At 38.0% G+C, this 18,984-nt stretch overlaps 1 protein-coding gene across 4 annotated transcripts in view; it reads right to left on the bottom strand.

The window, feature by feature from the left end:
• Positions 1-18,984, bottom strand: part of CDIN1 (CDAN1 interacting nuclease 1) — a gene marked incomplete at both ends in the record, with an annotated part of 215,367 nt that overhangs the window by 147,973 nt on the left and 48,410 nt on the right. For 3 of the 4 annotated variants that reach the window (XM_080707246.1, XM_080707247.1, XM_080707248.1), the window contains 3 exons: positions 2,455-2,515; positions 9,718-9,782; positions 10,677-10,722. In XM_080707246.1, the coding sequence (XP_080563372.1) occupies positions 2,455-2,515; positions 9,718-9,782; positions 10,677-10,722 (172 nt within the window). The remainder of the gene's footprint in view (positions 1-2,454; positions 2,516-9,717; positions 9,783-10,676; positions 10,723-18,984) is intronic. The other variant, XM_080707249.1, reaches the window with a different exon arrangement.

Genomic DNA, 18,984 nt, shown 5'->3' with positions numbered 1-18,984 from the left:
TTTTATCTTGGGTATAAGACAGCAAATCTTCCTCTTGTATTATCACCATGAATTTTTCTTGACAGGTTTTCAAGTCTAGTGTTCATACCAAAATTTTATCTTGATTTAGTAACTAGACAAAAAGGCTAGCTTCATTTGTATGAACAGTTTTTTCAAATATGTATGTACTTGGATGCCCTTAAATTCCCCAAGTAGAAAGAAATGCTTTCCACAAAGCTGCTTATTCCTAGTAACCCACATCAGAGTTGACACATGAAAAATGGTGAAATTACTGAAGGTAGTCCAGCCTGAATAAGGACTACCTTATTAGTTCAGGTACTTGCATCTCCCTAATTTTCATATTAATCATGTGTCCATCTTTCTCTGAAATAGGGCCATCATGCTTCATGTCAGAATTTAGCATGTAAGTAAAATTCATAGTGCTTCAAATTTAACTTGAAAATATTTGTGTGGGGGGAACAGAATGACTGATCTTATTATCACTAACAAAGTCAAATTTCCTAAAATGTTCGTTTTTAGCCTTGAAACAGGGAAGGTGGTATTAAGACATTTATAAAAATCAATGACGGCCACCGATAGCTCCTATCCCCCAAATCAACAATAGAACACTTTTGTCTAAGAGAGTTGCTGTGCACAGTAATATACCAATGTTATATACTTCTCATCAATTTTTACAGTTTCCACTGATTAAATATATATTGAATCATAAAGTACTACCGTCATATCAGTTGTCACCGGGTGCAAGCGTATGCCATTTATGTATTAAGTATCATATAAAAATGGCAGCTTGGTTGTTTAGAAGCCATAATCTGGTACCCGCCATCCCCATATTTCCCTAATGCATTGGCAACCATATAGAAAGTGCTAGTCTCTGAACTAATCTGCAGCCAAAGAGGAGGAAAAAACCCTTAAATTACCATTTCTTTATTTTAGCTAAATATTGCTATCTGAATATATAATAATAGTCAATAACAGCTTTACATGTAGAACATGCTCTGGTGGGTCATATTTTCCATATTACTAGATGTAGGTTAAAGACAGCTAAATAAGCGAGGCTCAACAAAAATATCCATTAAAAATTCAAATGAACATACATTGCTACCACATAAAGCTCAAGTCATCCGCATCATTACCTGTAAAAATAAGTACCATATTTGCATCACGTTCTTCCCAGATGCTGTGTGTAGAATAGTGTTAGTTTACTCTTCTTTTTTCATAAGGGACAATCGTCAAACACAGAGTTATGGCTTAGATACCTCAAGTTACTAATGGTCTCAACTTGAAACAAACAAGTCTGGAAAAAATTAAAAACCATCCTGCTCCAGGATTAGGGGGAGAAAAAAAAACACACATAAAATCTATGTTTTGCAAGGAAAAGAGAAATCTATTCTCTATGCTAACTATCCTATCAGATTGTGTAGAGCTTGCACGGACTATTAAAACCTTCTAGTAACTGAGAGGTAATTGCTCATTTGCCTACTGCGGCGGTGTACAGCAGACAGAAGCTGTGAGGGAAGCCATCCTTCTTTGCTAATATAACATGTAGAACTTGCTGCGACTGCAACACTTAATGCTTATGGTATGGAGTCATCTTTAATGCAAACACACATTTTCTGCCTTGCTTCTATGTTTTCCATTATAATGCAACACAAAAACAGTGTACATTTCCTTCCATCCCTGTGAGGTTTGCATAAGCCATTCCAAGTCAGACTAAATATTGTATTGCTCTTATTACAGTGAATAAATATTTTAGAGTTTAGGAACTGAATATTTTATTTTTTGGTATGCTCTATGCAGCTATCATGAACTTTTTACAGCTTCTTCATTCATGGGAAATCTTTAGGGTTTCCTTTTTTAAATGTAAGGCTGTTAGTTGTTTCTCCATACAGAAGCAGATCAGAGTTCACAAATAAGTTCAATAAATCACTGCATATTTGGTGTTAATAACAATATTACATTTCTTTATAGAAAGAGACTTTTCTACAAAGCACGTATCCTTTATTACATAAAAAGTTTTCAAACAAAAAAATCACATAAATGTTTTATTTTTAAGGATACAATTTCTCCCTTCATTTTTATAAGAGTTTGCACAGATTTTCTTGGCATATGTCTCTTTACTCGACACAGGTATTTCTCACACTAAATTAAAACAACATAGCCTAAGAAAAGCATGCCCTGAGATGTTTGGTTTAAATTTTCCACAAAATAAGAAACTAAGAAGCTGTTTATACATTTGCCTTTAAAGACGCAGACTAATTATGTCAACTGATTTATTAATACATGAAGTTCTTTGTCCAATTATTAAAAGTACAAAGGGACCAGGGAGTAATTTAAATGTCTACTGCAACTCAAAATCTTTTTTTTAAAGGCTAATTACAATTCCAAGCAAAGCTACTTTAGATAAGCCCCTTAGGTTTTACACAGGTTTAAATAAAATCATAACAATAACATTACCTCATTGGCCAGCTCCAAGAGCACTGGGGCAGCTCCATTTTTCGCCACTCCATTCAGGTACCTAGATAAGACGAAGCCAAGTGGTAATGCAGTGACAAGAAAAGGCCAGCATAGACTTGTCGCATCCCCTGTGTGTACACGTTTCTCCTGGGCAAATGCCACGCTCAACTCCTGTTAAAGTACACTACTGTCAGAGCAAAGCATCGAAGAGAAAAGGCTAACATAAACAACTTACCTCAAAATCAACTAACGGGAGCTGGCCCAGAAGGTATGAGCATATCAGCCCCCCTCGTTCTCACCTGGAAATGGGTAAAGTGAACCAAGAGGTGATTTCTAAAGAGAGCTATCCACATGGCTCTGGCTATACTGCGGATGACCATAACATGGAAAGGAAATAAACTGACTCTCATAGTGTGGAAAAAGCATCCGGGCACCATCTCCTCTTTTTCTCTACCTCTGCTTCAGAGCGCTAGTTGACACCTTTTTAAGAAAAGGACAGAACTGACTTATTATCAGTGGGTTAGCCCAACTGATAGGCAACTCAGGCCAGCATCGTTTCTGCCCTGGGCTTTTGTAAAACCCTCAAGCCCTCTTTATCCCTAACTCCAGGGCAGAAACCAAAACCCCAAATCCGTCTCAAGACAGAGAAGGTAAGGTAAACCTCTTAAACAAATACTTGAGTGTGGCCTCTCCTTTAAAAGCCCTACAATAAACTTTAAGATTAAATTATAACTTAATGATAATAGATTAATTATAATCACTTAATGGCTCTTTAAGGTTCTTCCTAATCTACCTGCTCTGCTCTGCTAGCCTTATCTCTAGTGACTGTCCCCTGCTCCTACTCTTCACCTGGATAACTCACTCATGACTGAGCTGAGAGCTTCTCCAATCCACCACCATGCCGGAGTTAAGGGCCCACAATGATGGAGGACACCTTCTGCATCTCTCAGTCACGTAGCACAGCACACGGTACTTGTGTAGTCCCCATCCTCCTCCTTATCCTCAGAGGATGTGTTTCAAGACCCCAGCAGATGCCTGGAAGCTTGGATAGTACCAAACCCTATATATACTAGGTCTTCCCCTATACATACATACATACCTATCATAAGCTTTAATTTATAAAATAAGCATAAACAAGAACAATCATAGGATACTATAATAGAAATCACATACATACGAACGTTTAAAAGTATATGAGGATAATGTGAGTCAATGCAGTGCTCTGTGATGAGACGGAGAGAGGTGATGGACACAGCGTGAGGCCACAGTATTAGGCTGCTAATCCTCTGACAACAGACTGCGCAGAGCATCACCGAGCCACGAAGATGCCCAACTGACCACTGTTACCCAAAACCGCAGAGAGCAAGCTGAGATACGAGGGACCACTGCGATGCGGAAAGCTGCGTGAGAGCTGGGAGATCCTATTTCATTTCATTTTAAGTGTGCCTATCAAAGTTCTTGGTTCATAGTAGATAATTATATAGTGTATATATATATATATATATGCATTTCGTTTTCTTTCCTAAACAAATATTGCCCCACTGTACAAGAAAATAGGATCAAGGATGAACGTTTTGTTTAGAGTATACTGTTTATGTGATAGTAAAAAAATGAATTCAACTTAGGGGGCCCTTTGGAACTTAGACCCTGTTTCCAAATAAAAGTAAAATAAAACAGGGCTAGGAGTGTTTTGCCCAGAGGTAGAACACCCCTGGGTTCAATCCCCAATACCATACACACAAAATTAAAATAAAGTCAATAGGTGAGGCCTTCCATATAACTTCCAGGAGCCAATACTACATTATCTCACATGTATACTCATAAACATAAAAAATTTTCCGGTAAGTGAGGTGAGGTAACAACGAATTGTTTAAGAGGAGAGTGATGGGATCATTATAACTTAAAAATAATTCTAACTCATCCATTTTCCACATTTAGAGACCTTTCCAGAACATCTTATTTAGTAAACTAATTAGGAAATAAGGACTCTCAGATATAAAAAGAAAACAAACAGATAAAGAAACAAACAAAGCAAATGGAGGCTAGAGAACAGTCGCTGGGGAGTAAGGCAGCCGAGAGTCTCAGGTTATATAAACATTCCTGCTGTACTGGCGGACCCCATCAAGGCACAACCAGTCACCCAGGTCAAGTCACCAACTAATCTGTGTCCATAACCACCACAAGTGCATATTTATTAAGGGGCCTGGTTCTAGGTCAGATATTTAATCCTAAACTGACATGAGGATATCTTTACGATTTTCTCTTTAACCTCCATGTATAGCATTTCTGAGAGCTATGGGTTGGGCCTGATTCCAAGTCCCAAAAAAACAGCAGAAACAAAACATCTCTGTTCTCATTATCACCGAAATATTAGAGATACAGTCAATAAAATGGAAAAATGAAGATTTACTATAATTGTATATGCTATGATAAAATTTAAACTTAGATGACTGGTCAGAAAGCCACTCTTTTGGGTAGTGACCCTTGAGTAGTATCTTGCATGAGATAAAGGGGCACACCAGGGTGAGAGCTGCCTGGGAACAGCAAGAGAGAGCAGCCCGATGCCAGCTCACTTCTTGTGCCATGCAACCATTATTTTGAGTCAAAACTGCATCACTCATTATCCTGGTAATGAGAAATTGAAATTCCTATCATGTTTAAAAAAAAAAAACAGGAGATAATGAGCAAACAATAACAGTCACGTCCTATATATGTATATGGTCTATATAATATTTGAGGTATGGCTACACTTAATACAATGGAAGTCCCTAATTATGTGGTTGGTATAGCTTCTCAGAGGGCCATCTAAGAAGACTCAATCCCTAGGTCCGGATGAAACCCACCCAGCTCCAGCTGGCAAAAACACAGCTCAGAAACAGGACCCATGGGTTCAAGCCCAACTTATATAATATAGTAAGACCCCATCTTAGGGGGAGAGGGAGGGAAGAAGGGAAGGAAGGAAGGAAGGAAGGAAGCAAGGAAGGAAGCAAGGAGAAGGAAGGGGAGAAAGGAAGGAAGGGGAAGGAAGAGAAGAAAGGAAGAAAGGGAGGATGGAAGGGAGGGAAGGAAGGAAGGAAGGAAGGAAGGAAGGAAGGAAGGAAGGAAGGAAGCTACAGTTCTCTGCATCATCACAGCATCTGTGAAAACTTAAAATACTCTACTTTTAACATAACCATCACAGCAGGTTTCTCCAGCTAGCCTGGAAGCTCGCTGGGGTGGGCTATACAGATCCTCGGTACATCCAGAGCAGAGACGAGATCTAGACAGAAGGAGGTCAGATGAATACTGCATGAGGTGATCCACTCCTGAGGATCCCACAGTACATTCTCCATCCTCGAGCTTTTCCAGCAGGGACTAACAAATGCATAGCCTGTAGGCAAAGTCGTCTGTACAGGGCCCTTACAGAAGATACACTTTACGTACTTTGACTATAAAAGATCTATTAACATCTAAAATTAATACTGGATAGTTCTTTCAATCATAAGGTAATGTTATTTGATCTTTAATATTTTCGTAATTTAATGGCAACACTTCAAAAATTCAATCTAAATGATCATCCCAAGCTTACGTTTGAGTACTACCTTTGTTGACTTTCCCTGTAAAATCTCTGAAACCCATCCATCCCTATCACCAGCACTGCCAGAGCCTCTCCCCTAAACTATCTAAGACCTGCCTTGGTAGGCTTCCCTGCATCTAGGCACTCACCTGGCCATCTATCCTGCCATACTGCCACAGAGATACCTTCCCAGTGTGAACAGACTACTCCGTGTTTAAATTCTACCACTGGGAGCCAGGCGTGGTGGCGCAGGCTTGTAATCCCAGGATCTGTGAGGTTGAGGCGGTGTGCAGACAGCCTCAGCCACTCAGTGAGGCCCTCTGCAATGCAGTGATACCCTGTTTCAAAATTAAAAAATAGAGCCAGGCATGTTGGCGCAGGCTTGTAATCCCAGCATTCGGGAGGCCGAGACCAGAGAATCGCGGTCCACGGCCAGCCTCAGCCACTTAGTGAGGTCCTCTGCAACTCAGTGAGACCTGGTTTCAAAATAAAGAATAAAAAATAGGGCAGGGGGTGTAGCTCAGAGGTCAAATGCCCCTGGGTTCCATCCCCAACCCGCAAAAAAATAAATAAAAAATAAAAAATGGGGTTGGGGGTGTAGCTCAGAGGTAGAATGCCCCTGGATTCCATCCCTGGCACCGAAACAAAAAAATTCTACCACCGGGTCCACACAGCCTACTTATAAACAAACAAACACTGCTTTGAACAAGACCTTCAGCACCTGCCCGCCTTTTCAGGCCCATCATGCCCTTCTCCCCCTGTGTTCTTGCCCAAGAACATCACAGCTCTGACACTGAACGTTGTCTCTGGGCTTGGAAGGCTCTCCGCTTCCCGGGAGTCTTGTTTCTAGATGGCATATATCCACATGGCTCCATATCGAAGCGGACAGAAGATTCAAAATTGCACAAATAGCAGGACCTCATCTATATAAAAATGGGTACACAAAAAGACTAGAATAAAATTTATTTATTTAATTTATTTATATGTGGCACTAGGGACGAAACCCAGGGGCTTCTACCTCCAGGTTACACCCCCAGACCTATTTTATATTTTATTTGGAAAGGGTCTCACTAAGTAGTTGAGTCTGGCTTCAAACCTGTGCGACCCTCCTGTCTCAGCCTCTACGTACTGGGATTACAAGCGTGCGCCACCATGCTGGGCTCTGAATGAAATTTGAACTAGTAGTTATCTCTGCGTGGCACAATGATAATCATTCTTCCTTTTTTAATATACCATCACAATAATGCTGAATTATGACAATAAGGAATATTACTTTTATAAAAGAAAAGAGTTAAATAAATTGTTAACATTTTCAAACTGCCTAAATACGCTTTGACATAAAACAACTTGACTTTATTATAATCTGCTAGAAAACAAAACCCCTGTGAGGCTAATTTACCTTAGTGATACAGGGCCATCTGACCTGAACACTGACAATGGGAGGCCAGTGAGTTCAGTCTATGCAAAGGCTCACCATGGCCGATCTCCAGGCACAAAGGGCAGAGCAGGAGTACAGAGGAAGCGTGGTGAAGCGGGCGCGAGCCACTGGGCTTTCTTCTGTCTGCTCATTCCAACCTAAGTAGATGTTTTTGTTTCAAGTGCTGCCATGCCTCAGAATACTAGAGACTCTCACATTTAAATAAATGTGAAGACACAAGTGTACTCCTGTGTTTTCATTATTCCCTATCAACTGTTCATTACTGAGAGACCATACTTAAAATTTTTATTTCTGGCCTAAACTAAAAACAAAAAAAATTGTTTTTGTATGAGAAAACGTTATTTTCCTACTTTAATAATTAAATACACTTTTAATGCAACTAAAAATTTTAAAAACAGGACTGTTGAAATTTTAAAAATCTAATTTGAGGGAAGGGACACTGGGGATTAAACCCTGGGGAATTCTATCTCTGAGCTGTATCCCCAGCACCCCCACTTTTATGAAACAGAATCTTGCTAAGTTTCTGAAGCTGGCCTCAAAATTGTGATCCTCCTGTCTCAGCCTCCCAATACTGGGATTACAGATGGACACCACCACACCCAGATTAGAAATCAAATTTTAAAATCCTTTTTAAGGTAAGGCAAATGAGTACCAGAGGGTGGCCCTATTAGTGGATCTCCATAATTGTAAGAGTACACTCTCATCTAAAATGATCTGTTTTCCTTTGTCTGTAGTTTAAGGCTTTAAATCTGGACACAGTATAATTTACAAAAAATAATATATTTTGGGGGGGATGTAAAAAATAATTTTTCAGTCTTTCTTTGGAGGGTCTAGATGTCAAAGGCTCTACAGAACTTCATTGGCCATTCTTAATTTTACAATGCTTTCGGTTATGACTTAAATGCTAATTTCCCCAAGGTGATTATGACTTTTGAGGAAATTTTACAAAGACTCATTTAAAGAGGAACTCTCCTAGTGGTAGTGAGAGAGGAATGTACATATCTTTAGTAGATTTAACTATTCAAAACAGAGAATACTTTTTACCACGTGGTACATAACACTTTTTGGGGGGTTTTTTTGGTGGTACTGTGGTTCCTGGAAGCCCTTCTACCTCTGGACTACACTCCCAGACCTATTTTATACTTTTTATTTGGAAACAAGGAATCTTAAGCCAGAGCGGCTGGCTTCTAACCTGGGCGATCCTCCTGTCTCCTCCTCCCAAGTGCAGGGATTACAAGCGTGCGCCACCATGCCCGGCACAATAACACTTTTTAAAAACACCAAACTTTAAAATTTTTCTGTTCAGTAGCTCTATCTCTAATTCTTATCAAACGACTTTACAGAAATATGACACCAATATTTTATCCATGTATTTATTTCACTCATGGAATTCTCTTGCATAAAAATCATTCATCTGAAATCAGTGGTGTCACTTTCACCACAGAAAGGTTGATCTGTCAATCTTAACTACAATAATTTAAGAGAATATTTCAGTTTTCCTTTCCAATATGCCCCTGAAATATTTAAGAAGCCAACCAACTTTCTGCATCATTACCATTTAGTGTTATAAATTTAGTCATATTATAATGATAGTACAAGTTTTAAAATTTGAAAAAAAATCGGAGCTATTTTAGGTTCTGTTTTTTTTTTCCCTTCAGAATAAGAACTGAAAATTCTTTATAATAATAAAGCTAAAATTAAAATATACTCTGGACTACATACTGTTGATTTAATACCCACCATTTTGTTAAGAATCAAAACCTCCTTTAAAATGTGACATATACACCATGATACACCTCCATATGTCCTTCTTTGATAACATATCCTTTTATAATTTCTAAAATGGCTAACCCAATACCTGTGATGCAAAATACAACTACATCAAAATTCAATCTTATTCTTTCAACTTGCTGATCCAAATAAGAAACAAAAATTGGTTTGAGACCTTTCACATCTACTTATAGGCATATGCATTTGTGGAGGTATGCGTGTAAACAAGATGTGCACTTACTATGAATTTCAAGTAACCAGCTGAGATCCACCTCATAGTATGTGCATTCACACACCTAGGTCAGCATAAAACTGCCACACTGTGTAGACCCACAAAAGAAAACTCATTCAAAAATGCACTAAAGTCTTAATAACAGACTCAAAACACAGTGTCCTGAAATATGATATAGAAAATCAACTTAATAATCTAATTGATTCATAATTATTATTGCAATCAATAGGTGCTACGATACCCTCTAGTGGGGCAGGCAGGTCATACCTCTGGTAATAACTTTCAATCGCTTCTGAAGTATGATGCTTAGCATGTGTTCTTTTAATATGTTTCTGAAACAAAACAAACAAACAAAAATCTTTATGCTGTGTCTCACGTCAGGTTCAAGATCAAAATGACATATTTCTTGATCCAACAATGAGCATATTAAGCAAACCAAACAATAGCTTGGGGATCTGGGTGGCAGAAGGACTTTTTTTCCTTCTACTCCATGAACCTATGCATTTTAATCTCTCTTACTGTGGCTGGGATGTCTTCTGACTGTACCACAAGGTACAGTATATATGTAAAAGCCAACAGGGTCATAGTAATTGAATCTAAATAAGTTTGCTTAGGGTTACAGAGGGCAAAGAAAAACTTGTTCCCTCTTTCAACCTTTGTATTAATTTTCCCTCCATTCAATTCCATCTAAGTCCTGTGCACTCTGGTTTTACAATCCAATTGCCATTTTTAACCAGGAAGAACATTGCTTAAAAACAACTTATTTGAAAACTACAAAAAGTAATTCCATAGAGACTTGCCACTTGACTGACACCTGTCATCTCATGATAAATGACTCCATTTTCTGCCTCTCTTGCCTTCTGCCACTCCAGCAATGGTCATTCATCATCATCTCTGTCAGCGATGGAAAGCGGCACTGACAGTGCAAGTCAGCAAACATTTAGCACATGGAGCCACGCAACACGGGGAAATTATTATTGTCAGAATAATAATGGTTTAGCATAATTTATTACAGGTCCACCAAATAAGCAAAGGCTAGATGTTATTAGACAGATGGATGGGTAGGCTTGGCAGGCCTCCACTGAGACGCAGGCGGTGCTTGATGTGGAAAGGAGAACATCCTCCAACCCAATCAGAGAGCTGGCAGTTCAATTACAAAGAAATAAAGGGACATTCATCATTCAATTAGGCACCTGTCAACCCTCACAAAGGAGAAAACTTCTAACCTGGTACTCCTGGGAGAAGATGCTCAGCAGAGTGGCCTGCGATTGACTGGAACAAATAAAAGAAGGACAAAGTTAATTACTGGAGTGCACAGCAAAGAGACAAAAGAGAAAGGAGCTTCAAAGGTAGGCCTGCTGCCCTGTAATCTAACAGAACATGAAAACAAGTGTGGAAAAGTTGTTCCAGATGAACACCTCAAACAAAGGCTCCTGCTGCTAGGTCAAGGAGAGAGAAAGGGAAAGGGAAACTATGAATGGTCTCAAAGCGAGGATCATAGAATTTGGAATTTTTAAACTCTGCAATGATTGTAAAGCATGTCTTTACTATGCACTGGTGTTAAAAGGGACCGCGAGAAAACAAGATTATTTCCATAAATAAATGAAAAGAGTCTAGTCCCATGAACAGTAGGGAAATGCAGCTCATTTGTTAACAACATTCTGAAATCTATTTTGTTAGCAGACAGGTACGTTCTCTGTAGATATCCCGGATTCAGGGGTGAGAGAGAACTTTGGTCTTTAACTAGAAGTAGCACAGAGACCACTGGAATAGTCCCATAGATTTTGGTATGCTTTGAAAATAGAAACTTTAACAATAGGAAGCAGAGGTCCTTGGAGCGCATCATTCCCAAAGACCACTGTAAGCCCAATTCATCTAAGATTCCGCACAGTGTCAAACACTTGGCAACGAAGCGACCTGGAAAATGTTCTTCCCAGGCGGAAATTTTCCTCTTGTTTCCCAATTGTTAACATTCTGAAATGGAACAGAATTTTTCATTCTCTAAAAAGCAATCAATAACCCTACTGCTACTTTTTCCAATTGCCCTTAGTAGGTACACTAACCTTCTTATATCTTAAAAAGACTATTTCTGATATGTTTTCCTAATAAATGCTGACTACAGATGCTGTACTTTCAATATTTTGACTTTCATAGTACACCAGAGTTCTATGACTGAAAAGTACTGAGAATGATTGAATACAATTATGAATTATTAAATACTGATTTTTTTCAATTTCCCTTTAAATTGGAAACCACCTTTGCAAAAAAAAAAAAAAGCAATTTTATGTATATAAAATCTTCCTTATTCTTGGCTTTGCCTGAGGTTAACATGTAAACCATATATCCTGGTAGGGTTGCTGACAACACATTTCTGGAAGGGAAAAAGATGGCAAAATGAAGACTAAAGCTTTGTAAACTACATAATAAATTAAAATGTTACATATTTATATGCACTAAGTAGACCCTTCTTCACGATACAGCAAAACAGCTTTAGATGATTAACCATTTAATGGTATACAGACTGTCATTCTCTAGGTCTCAAAAGCCATAATGGAATTATGGTGTTTGGAATGACTAAAGTGGAGGACACTAAACTGTAAATAAAACAAAATGTAATTGTAGGTGCCTAGAATGGGAAGACTATGAGACAGCAGAAGAAATGAATTAAAAAATAGACAGAAGGAAGTGACAAGTTGGTCAGGAGTTGTAAACTGAGGATGACATAATACCTTTACCCACAACAAGGTCTCTAAACTGATTAGCATTCAATTTAGCTAAAACCATAGACAGGGCCTAAAGAGTACCTCAGTTTCTCTGTGGCCAAGAGGATGTAGAGAGAAGATTCTACTTTATCCTGGGAATAAAAGCTAGCTGAAACTAAAAACAGAAGAAAAAAAAAAAAAAAACACTGCTTACCTTATAACAACAAAAAGAAAGGCTTGGGTCCAACGTGTTTTGTCTGTGCTTGCTTGTTTGTTTTGATTAAACAATGCTGCGGAAAACTAGGAGCTAAGCAACCTTTGCCAGGTAGCTTGCCAGCCAACCATTTGTACCTGCTTGTGCTGACCTTATGGAAGAAAGTTCTGAACAAGTGCCACACCATAAAGAGCAAGAAAGCTTGGAGCAACCAACACATTGTCTCGAGTGCATAGCATCTGTCCTTTTTCCTGGTACGTTCATGCTGAGAGGGATACCAGAGGGAAAATCTAGATTCAGATTCCAGAACCCAAACTCATTTCCCATGGCAATTTGTCTTCCTAACAGGTCCCAGAAAACAGTTCTGTAAGTCATGTATGCTAATACCCCAGTGTAAGAATTTATATGATGCTACACTACACTCCAAGCAACAGTGAAAGGTGGGGCGTATGGCTTTTTTTTTGACAGAAAATTGAAGCCACAGGAGGTCAAGTGTTTTGACCAAATTCCATGGCTCTAGACAATATTTCCCTTCTTTAAAAACAAAATTGCAGTTTTCCTTTAATTAACTATATAAAAAGCAATGTTCTTTTTTTGTGTGTTGAAAGATAAAGGAACTATTGACTGCAGGAAACAGTCAAGGATTAAAAGATTGTTGGGTAATTTCCGTCATTTTCCATCATTCTCCCTGTAGCTAAGGTATATTTTAGCCACCTCTGCTGCCTGAAGTACCTCTGTCTGATGGCATGTCTTTTCCTCAAATGCTGTCTACTTCATACACAACAGCTTCAAATCCTATGCTAAACATGGCAAGTATGAAGAATCCAAACTTTTCTATAGAGGAGAATGCCCTCTATAAGGTGTTAATTTTATAAATGATTAGTTAATAGTTATAAAAACAGTACATATTCTGTTTAAAATCCAGATGTCTGCTGTCAGCCTTCAATCTGGTCTATAATCTTTCCTGTGTTTTTTTTCTCTGTGTCAGATGAATATGAACTTGTGTGTATAAAAATATATAAACATCTAAAAATTGTGTGGTTTAAGCATACTTTTTATAGAATGCTTTCATTATATAAGATACATTTATCTATGCCAATAATAAAACTTATTTAAAACTATTTTTTAACCACACAAATCCCACATAGAACATATACAGCACAACAAATGAATAGCCATGGAATCACAAAACAAAACCATTTAACCATTCAGGTCAACAAATGTAGCACCACCAGCACCCCTTCTATAATGGTTAGGATTCAGAACATCCCTCAGCTCTCAGGAAACAAGGTAGCCATTTTGGAAGGTGGGCTTGGTCCCAGGGCGGGTGCCTGGGTGTGTGGCCCTAGGGATTATGTATCCATCCTTATCCCCTTGCCCTCTCTCTCTGTTCCCAACCTCTATAATGTGAGAGCAGAACCCTGCTCTCTGCCTTTCTCTGCTTCCTCCAGCCATGCCTGGAACTTCAGGCCATGTCCTCACAAAGACTTAACCCAAAATCTCCAAAACACTGTAAGCAAATAAATCATCCTTCCTCTAAGTCGTGTGGTTAGTCATTTTGGATCATAACCATGAGAATGTTGACTGAGACACTTTTCCCCCTGGCACAGGAACTGATTCATCTGCTCTTTTCTTGCTTTCTTCCTAGTTTTACCATATAGATACATGCCCCACCTTTCTACAGGCTCGCTTCGCCTGTTGGTAGATTTGACGTGAAGAATACCAGACAGTGCCCACTCTTTGCATCTGACCTTACTCACGCAATACATCTGCAAGAGCCATCTGTGTAAACGCAAGCGCAGTCATCTCTTCATTGCTGTATAGTAAGTACACTCTCCTGTAAGCAGAAAGGCTGCCACTATGAACTCACGCTCACATAGATGTCTCAGTGTACATTTGCTCACATTTTTAATGGATATAAACATAAGAATAGAACAGGGTCCTCTACTTGTAGATTTCTAACTTTAACACATGCTGTCAAACACTTTTTCAAGTGACTGTAACAATTTTAAACTCTTACCCGCACTCTGGGAGGGTTCCCGCTGCCATACATGCATACATACATACATACACACTTAACTCTAGCTCACAGTGTGCCTTTTCATTTTCCTATGGTACCTTTTGAAGTGTAAAACTTTTCAATTTTGTTGACATCTTATTCTTTTATTTTGTTTTAGCACTTTCTGTATCTTAAGAAATCTTTGCCTACTCATACTCAAGATATTTTCCACTTAGGAGATTAATAGTGTTGGCTTTTACATTTAGCTCTATGATCTATCTTGAATTAATTTTGTGTGTCAAGACAGGGTTTGCAGTTTCTTTTATTATTTTCATATAAATACACAATCGACTATACACCATTTGCTCCCTAAATTATGTCGGGGCCTCTGAGGAAACTGAATAACTGAGAGTCTGTTAGGGAAATTTCTAATCTGTTCCTTTGATTTGCATGTTTATCTTTACATGGGTACCCTACTGCTTTGGTTACTGTAGGTGAACCATGTACATTTATTAAGTGCCGATATATCCACATTTAATTTGACTTCTTACTAAAAGCTAATTGTCTTAACTACTACTCATAACCTTTCTCTACTTTCTGACATTTCTTCAGTTGATTTAATATGCGGTCACTATTTTTCCTCTTGCATCTTAGAAAGTTATATTCCCTTACTCTTCTCTCGATGATTATACTAGATAACCTCATTATTCATTCTTTCATCTGAAATTCTTTTCTTTTAATAATTTCCCAAGTGCAGATCTGTTGGTGATGTCAAGTAACAGTGCATACTTTAAATGGTTAACTTATTCTTTTACTTGGTTTTAAGGTTTTCTTTCACTTTTTATTTTCAATTCTGTGATATTCTGCTTAGAACTTGTTGGAGTCAAATATGTGGCTAGGTATCTTTTATCATTTGGGGCCTATATTCAACCATAATGTCTTCAAACATTGTTTTTGCCCTTTCTTTCTCCTCTTCCTAAAATCCCCACTAGATGAAAGTTAACCTTTCCTATTATATCAAATCTCTTACTCTATCTTCATGTGTTCCCTTTGTTATTCTATGTTGTGATCTAGCTATTTTCTTGTAAACTATCTTCCAGTATATGAATTCTCTCTTCAGTAATGTCTAATTTACTGCTAAATCCCTTAAATTTTATATTGCTTAAAACTTCATGTGTGTGCACAAGTGTGTTGAGGATCAAACCCAGGATTTTAACAAATATTAGGCAAGCAGTCTGCCAATGAGCTACTTCCCCAACCCCAAATAGGTCCAATTCTGGCTACTGCATTTTTCAGTTCTAGATTTCCTTTTCATTCTTTTTCAGGTAAATTCCCTTAAAAAAGAAGATGTTTCAATCTACTTTTCTTTAATTCCTTGAACAAAGTAGAATTTAAAAAACTCTTGTTAGTAGTCTCATACTATTTAAAAACTACTTTGTAAGAAATCCGAAGATTAAAATGTTGCCGCCTTCCTCCAGAGGGGATTCTTATTTATTTACTTATTATATCGTAATTTGCTTGTAACTGACTGTATTGCTTATACTTGTATTAATTTTACAGATTAACGAGCTTCACTGTGACAAGACAATATGTGAATATTACATGTTTACATTGCAACGATTCTTTCTGCTCCTCTTTCTTACCACCCTCTTCCCAGAAGGGATTCTGATTTGATACTGCTGGTACCAGAATCCTAAGATAACCTTAGTCCAATTCAGGTATTAATTTTGGTGCTAATCAGGTAAATCTAAAACTATCACAGAGTTCTTTTAATTTCAGTTATTCTTAGGGTATATCCCTATAGAGTGCCACCCCAAAGCTCAGGAGGCTATCATTTTTGGTGATCCCGATTCTTCAACTTTGTCCTCCAATCCTATACAACTGTTAAAAGTTCTACTCAGTACTTAACTAGACTACATCTGATCAAAAGGTAATTAAATTTGAATTTAACAATGTATATGGTGGAAACCCTCCAAAAAAAAAACTTCAAATAGTAAAATGCATGCCCAAGTAACTCATAGGTAAAAGAGGAAGTCATGATGGAAGTCACAAAAAAAATAAAAGTAAGCAATGACTGTGATACATATCAAAACTGTGAAAAATGCCAGGCGTGGAGGCACACACATGGAATCCCTGCATTTGGGAGGCTGAGACAGGAGCCTCAGCTACTCAGTGAGGCCTTTGCAACTCATTGAGATCGTTTCAAAATAAAGAATAAAATTAGGGCTGAAGGTGTTGCTCTGAGCTAGAATGCTCCTGAGTTCCATCCCCAATAAATCTGTGGAAAATTTATACCATTAATTGGACATTAGAAGGAAGTAGAAAAGAATTGATTGAATGTAAGAGGCTCTAACCAACTATAAATCCCATCAAACTCACAATAGTCTTCTGGTGGAATATATTTATGTCAAAACAAAAAAGACTACATAGTCAGGAATACTTAACAAATTCTGAAAAGCATAAATAATACTAAAGGCTAATTGTCTTATCCACTACACATTACTTTACTTTCTCATGTTCTCTTCAATTGATTTAACATGCATTCACAATTTTTCCTCTTGTAACTTATAAGTTATAGATTCTTTTGCTACTCTTTTTTAATGGTCATTAATTAGAGCATAAACAAAGTGGGTAACTAGTCTACCGGATGTCAAAATGAATAAGGTCCATGAATATCGAAGGCATGTTATCAAGCTATATCCACATTTGATTCCTTTTTTATAAAAGTATAAAACAGCAGTTTCTATTTGTTATGGGCACAGATATAGTAAAAGAAATATATGAGACCAATTTTTAGCAGGACACTGGAGACACTGGCTACTTCAAGCGAAGAAGAGGAAAGGAATCAGAAAGAAGTATATTCTGCTAGAATAGAACTATTATATTAAAAAATAAATCGGGTGTGGTGGTGCACACTTGTAATCCCAGTATTCAGGAGGCTGAGACAGGAGGATAGAGATTCGTGGACAGCCTCAGCTACTTAGGCCTTCTGCAGCTCAGTGAGACCCAGTTTCAAAATGAAGAATAAAAAAATGGGGTAGGGAACTGTAGCTTGGAGGTCAAATGCCCCTGGTTCCATCTCCAGACCCGCAAATAAATAAACAAACAAACAAACAAAAGAAGCCAGGCATGGTGGTGCATGATTGTAATCCCAGCATCCGGGAGGCTGAGACCGGAAGATCACAGTTTACTGACAGCCTCTGCTACTTAGCAAGGCCCTCATCAACTTAGTGAGACCCTAATAAAAAAGAAAAACCTAAGAAATAGGGCTGGGGGTACAGCTTGGAGGCAGAATGCCCCTGGGTTCCATCCCCAGTACCACAAAAAATACATACATGCATACATACAAAAGGGGAATCAGAATAAAGAACAGTGTTAGGATGTTTTATTTCTGTAAAAGTAGAAAGCATTTAAAGAAAATATAAACAGAGGTAGATTCAAACGGCTCATTATAGTATTCTCTTTTTATATCTTTTACTACATTTCATAATAAAATTGAACAGGTAGGCAAAAAGGGAGAAAGAAAAGAATGGAGGAGGAGCTGGATAAATGATCTGCCAGATACTTGTCTGCTCCAAGTCCCGCCCTATTCTAAATGTTCTGATTTAATTACAGTCTTAAGTACCTATACTTCTTTCCTCTCTAATTAAATTTAGGTATTAACTTTTTAGAATAAGCCATAACATAAATCAGATAAAGAATAAGAAGCTAAGGAAAAAGACACTTAATTTCACTGGCTAGGCTTTTGGTAATTTTTCTCTTAGGTAATCCCAATAACTTCAACACATTATATAAATAATAGATTTAAGAAATGTTTATCAGTCTTTTTAAATTTCAATTTTTTTTCTCCCTGAGATTTCTTGATTTAATAAATCATATTAAACTACATTATGAAAAGCCCTTAAATTAAGTTTATAGTCATTTTATTATGATTTAAAAAAAAGAAAAAGAATGCAAGAGACATGGTTAGCAAAGAGTGATAACCTGATAATGGCCTATATATGAAGCCGTCATAATCTTTCTCTTATTGGTAAAATTCAGCTCTTTTCCAATTCTTCCTCTCCTCTGACTATTTCTCACTTTCTTCCAAGAATGCTTCTGTATTCCTGAATCACACCCTGCCTACTTCTCAAACAACTGTTCATTGCCTTTTTTCTATTCACTGCATCTTTGGTCTGGAAGGTCTTTGCTTCCCTAAGTTCTATTTAACCTCTCCCCATGGCAGGCTAACTTCTGTTCTTCCTGCCAACTGGAGCAAAAGCCACAGACTTCCTTGTAACTAAACCTCAAAGCTCTACTTGTCCCATCTGGCCTCGCTGCAACACTTCGTACCTGTGGCCATCCTCCCTCTTCTTAAAACCTTTCCTCCTCTGGATTCCAGGGCACTATTTTCTGACAACTGTCCTCCTACCTGGCTAATGAGAATTCTCTTCAACCTTCTTTCACTCTCCCCCTACATGTACCCAGGGCGACAGCACACTCGTTTTTGCTCCCAGTAACTACTTCCAAAACTCCCAAAATATGTGTGTTGGGGGGTACGGGTGGCGGTTCCAGCTTCTAGATCTTCTAAGAATCCAAGAATCAATATGTGGCTACTAGTAGGGACATTTCACCTATTT

This window comes from Muscardinus avellanarius, assembly GCF_963383645.1.
Source record: "Muscardinus avellanarius genome assembly, chromosome: 12".
In the NCBI taxonomy this organism is placed as follows: Eukaryota; Metazoa; Chordata; class Mammalia; order Rodentia; family Gliridae; genus Muscardinus; species Muscardinus avellanarius.
Note: the sequence above shows the minus strand (reverse complement) of the source record. Positions and strands in the feature narration are given on the sequence as shown.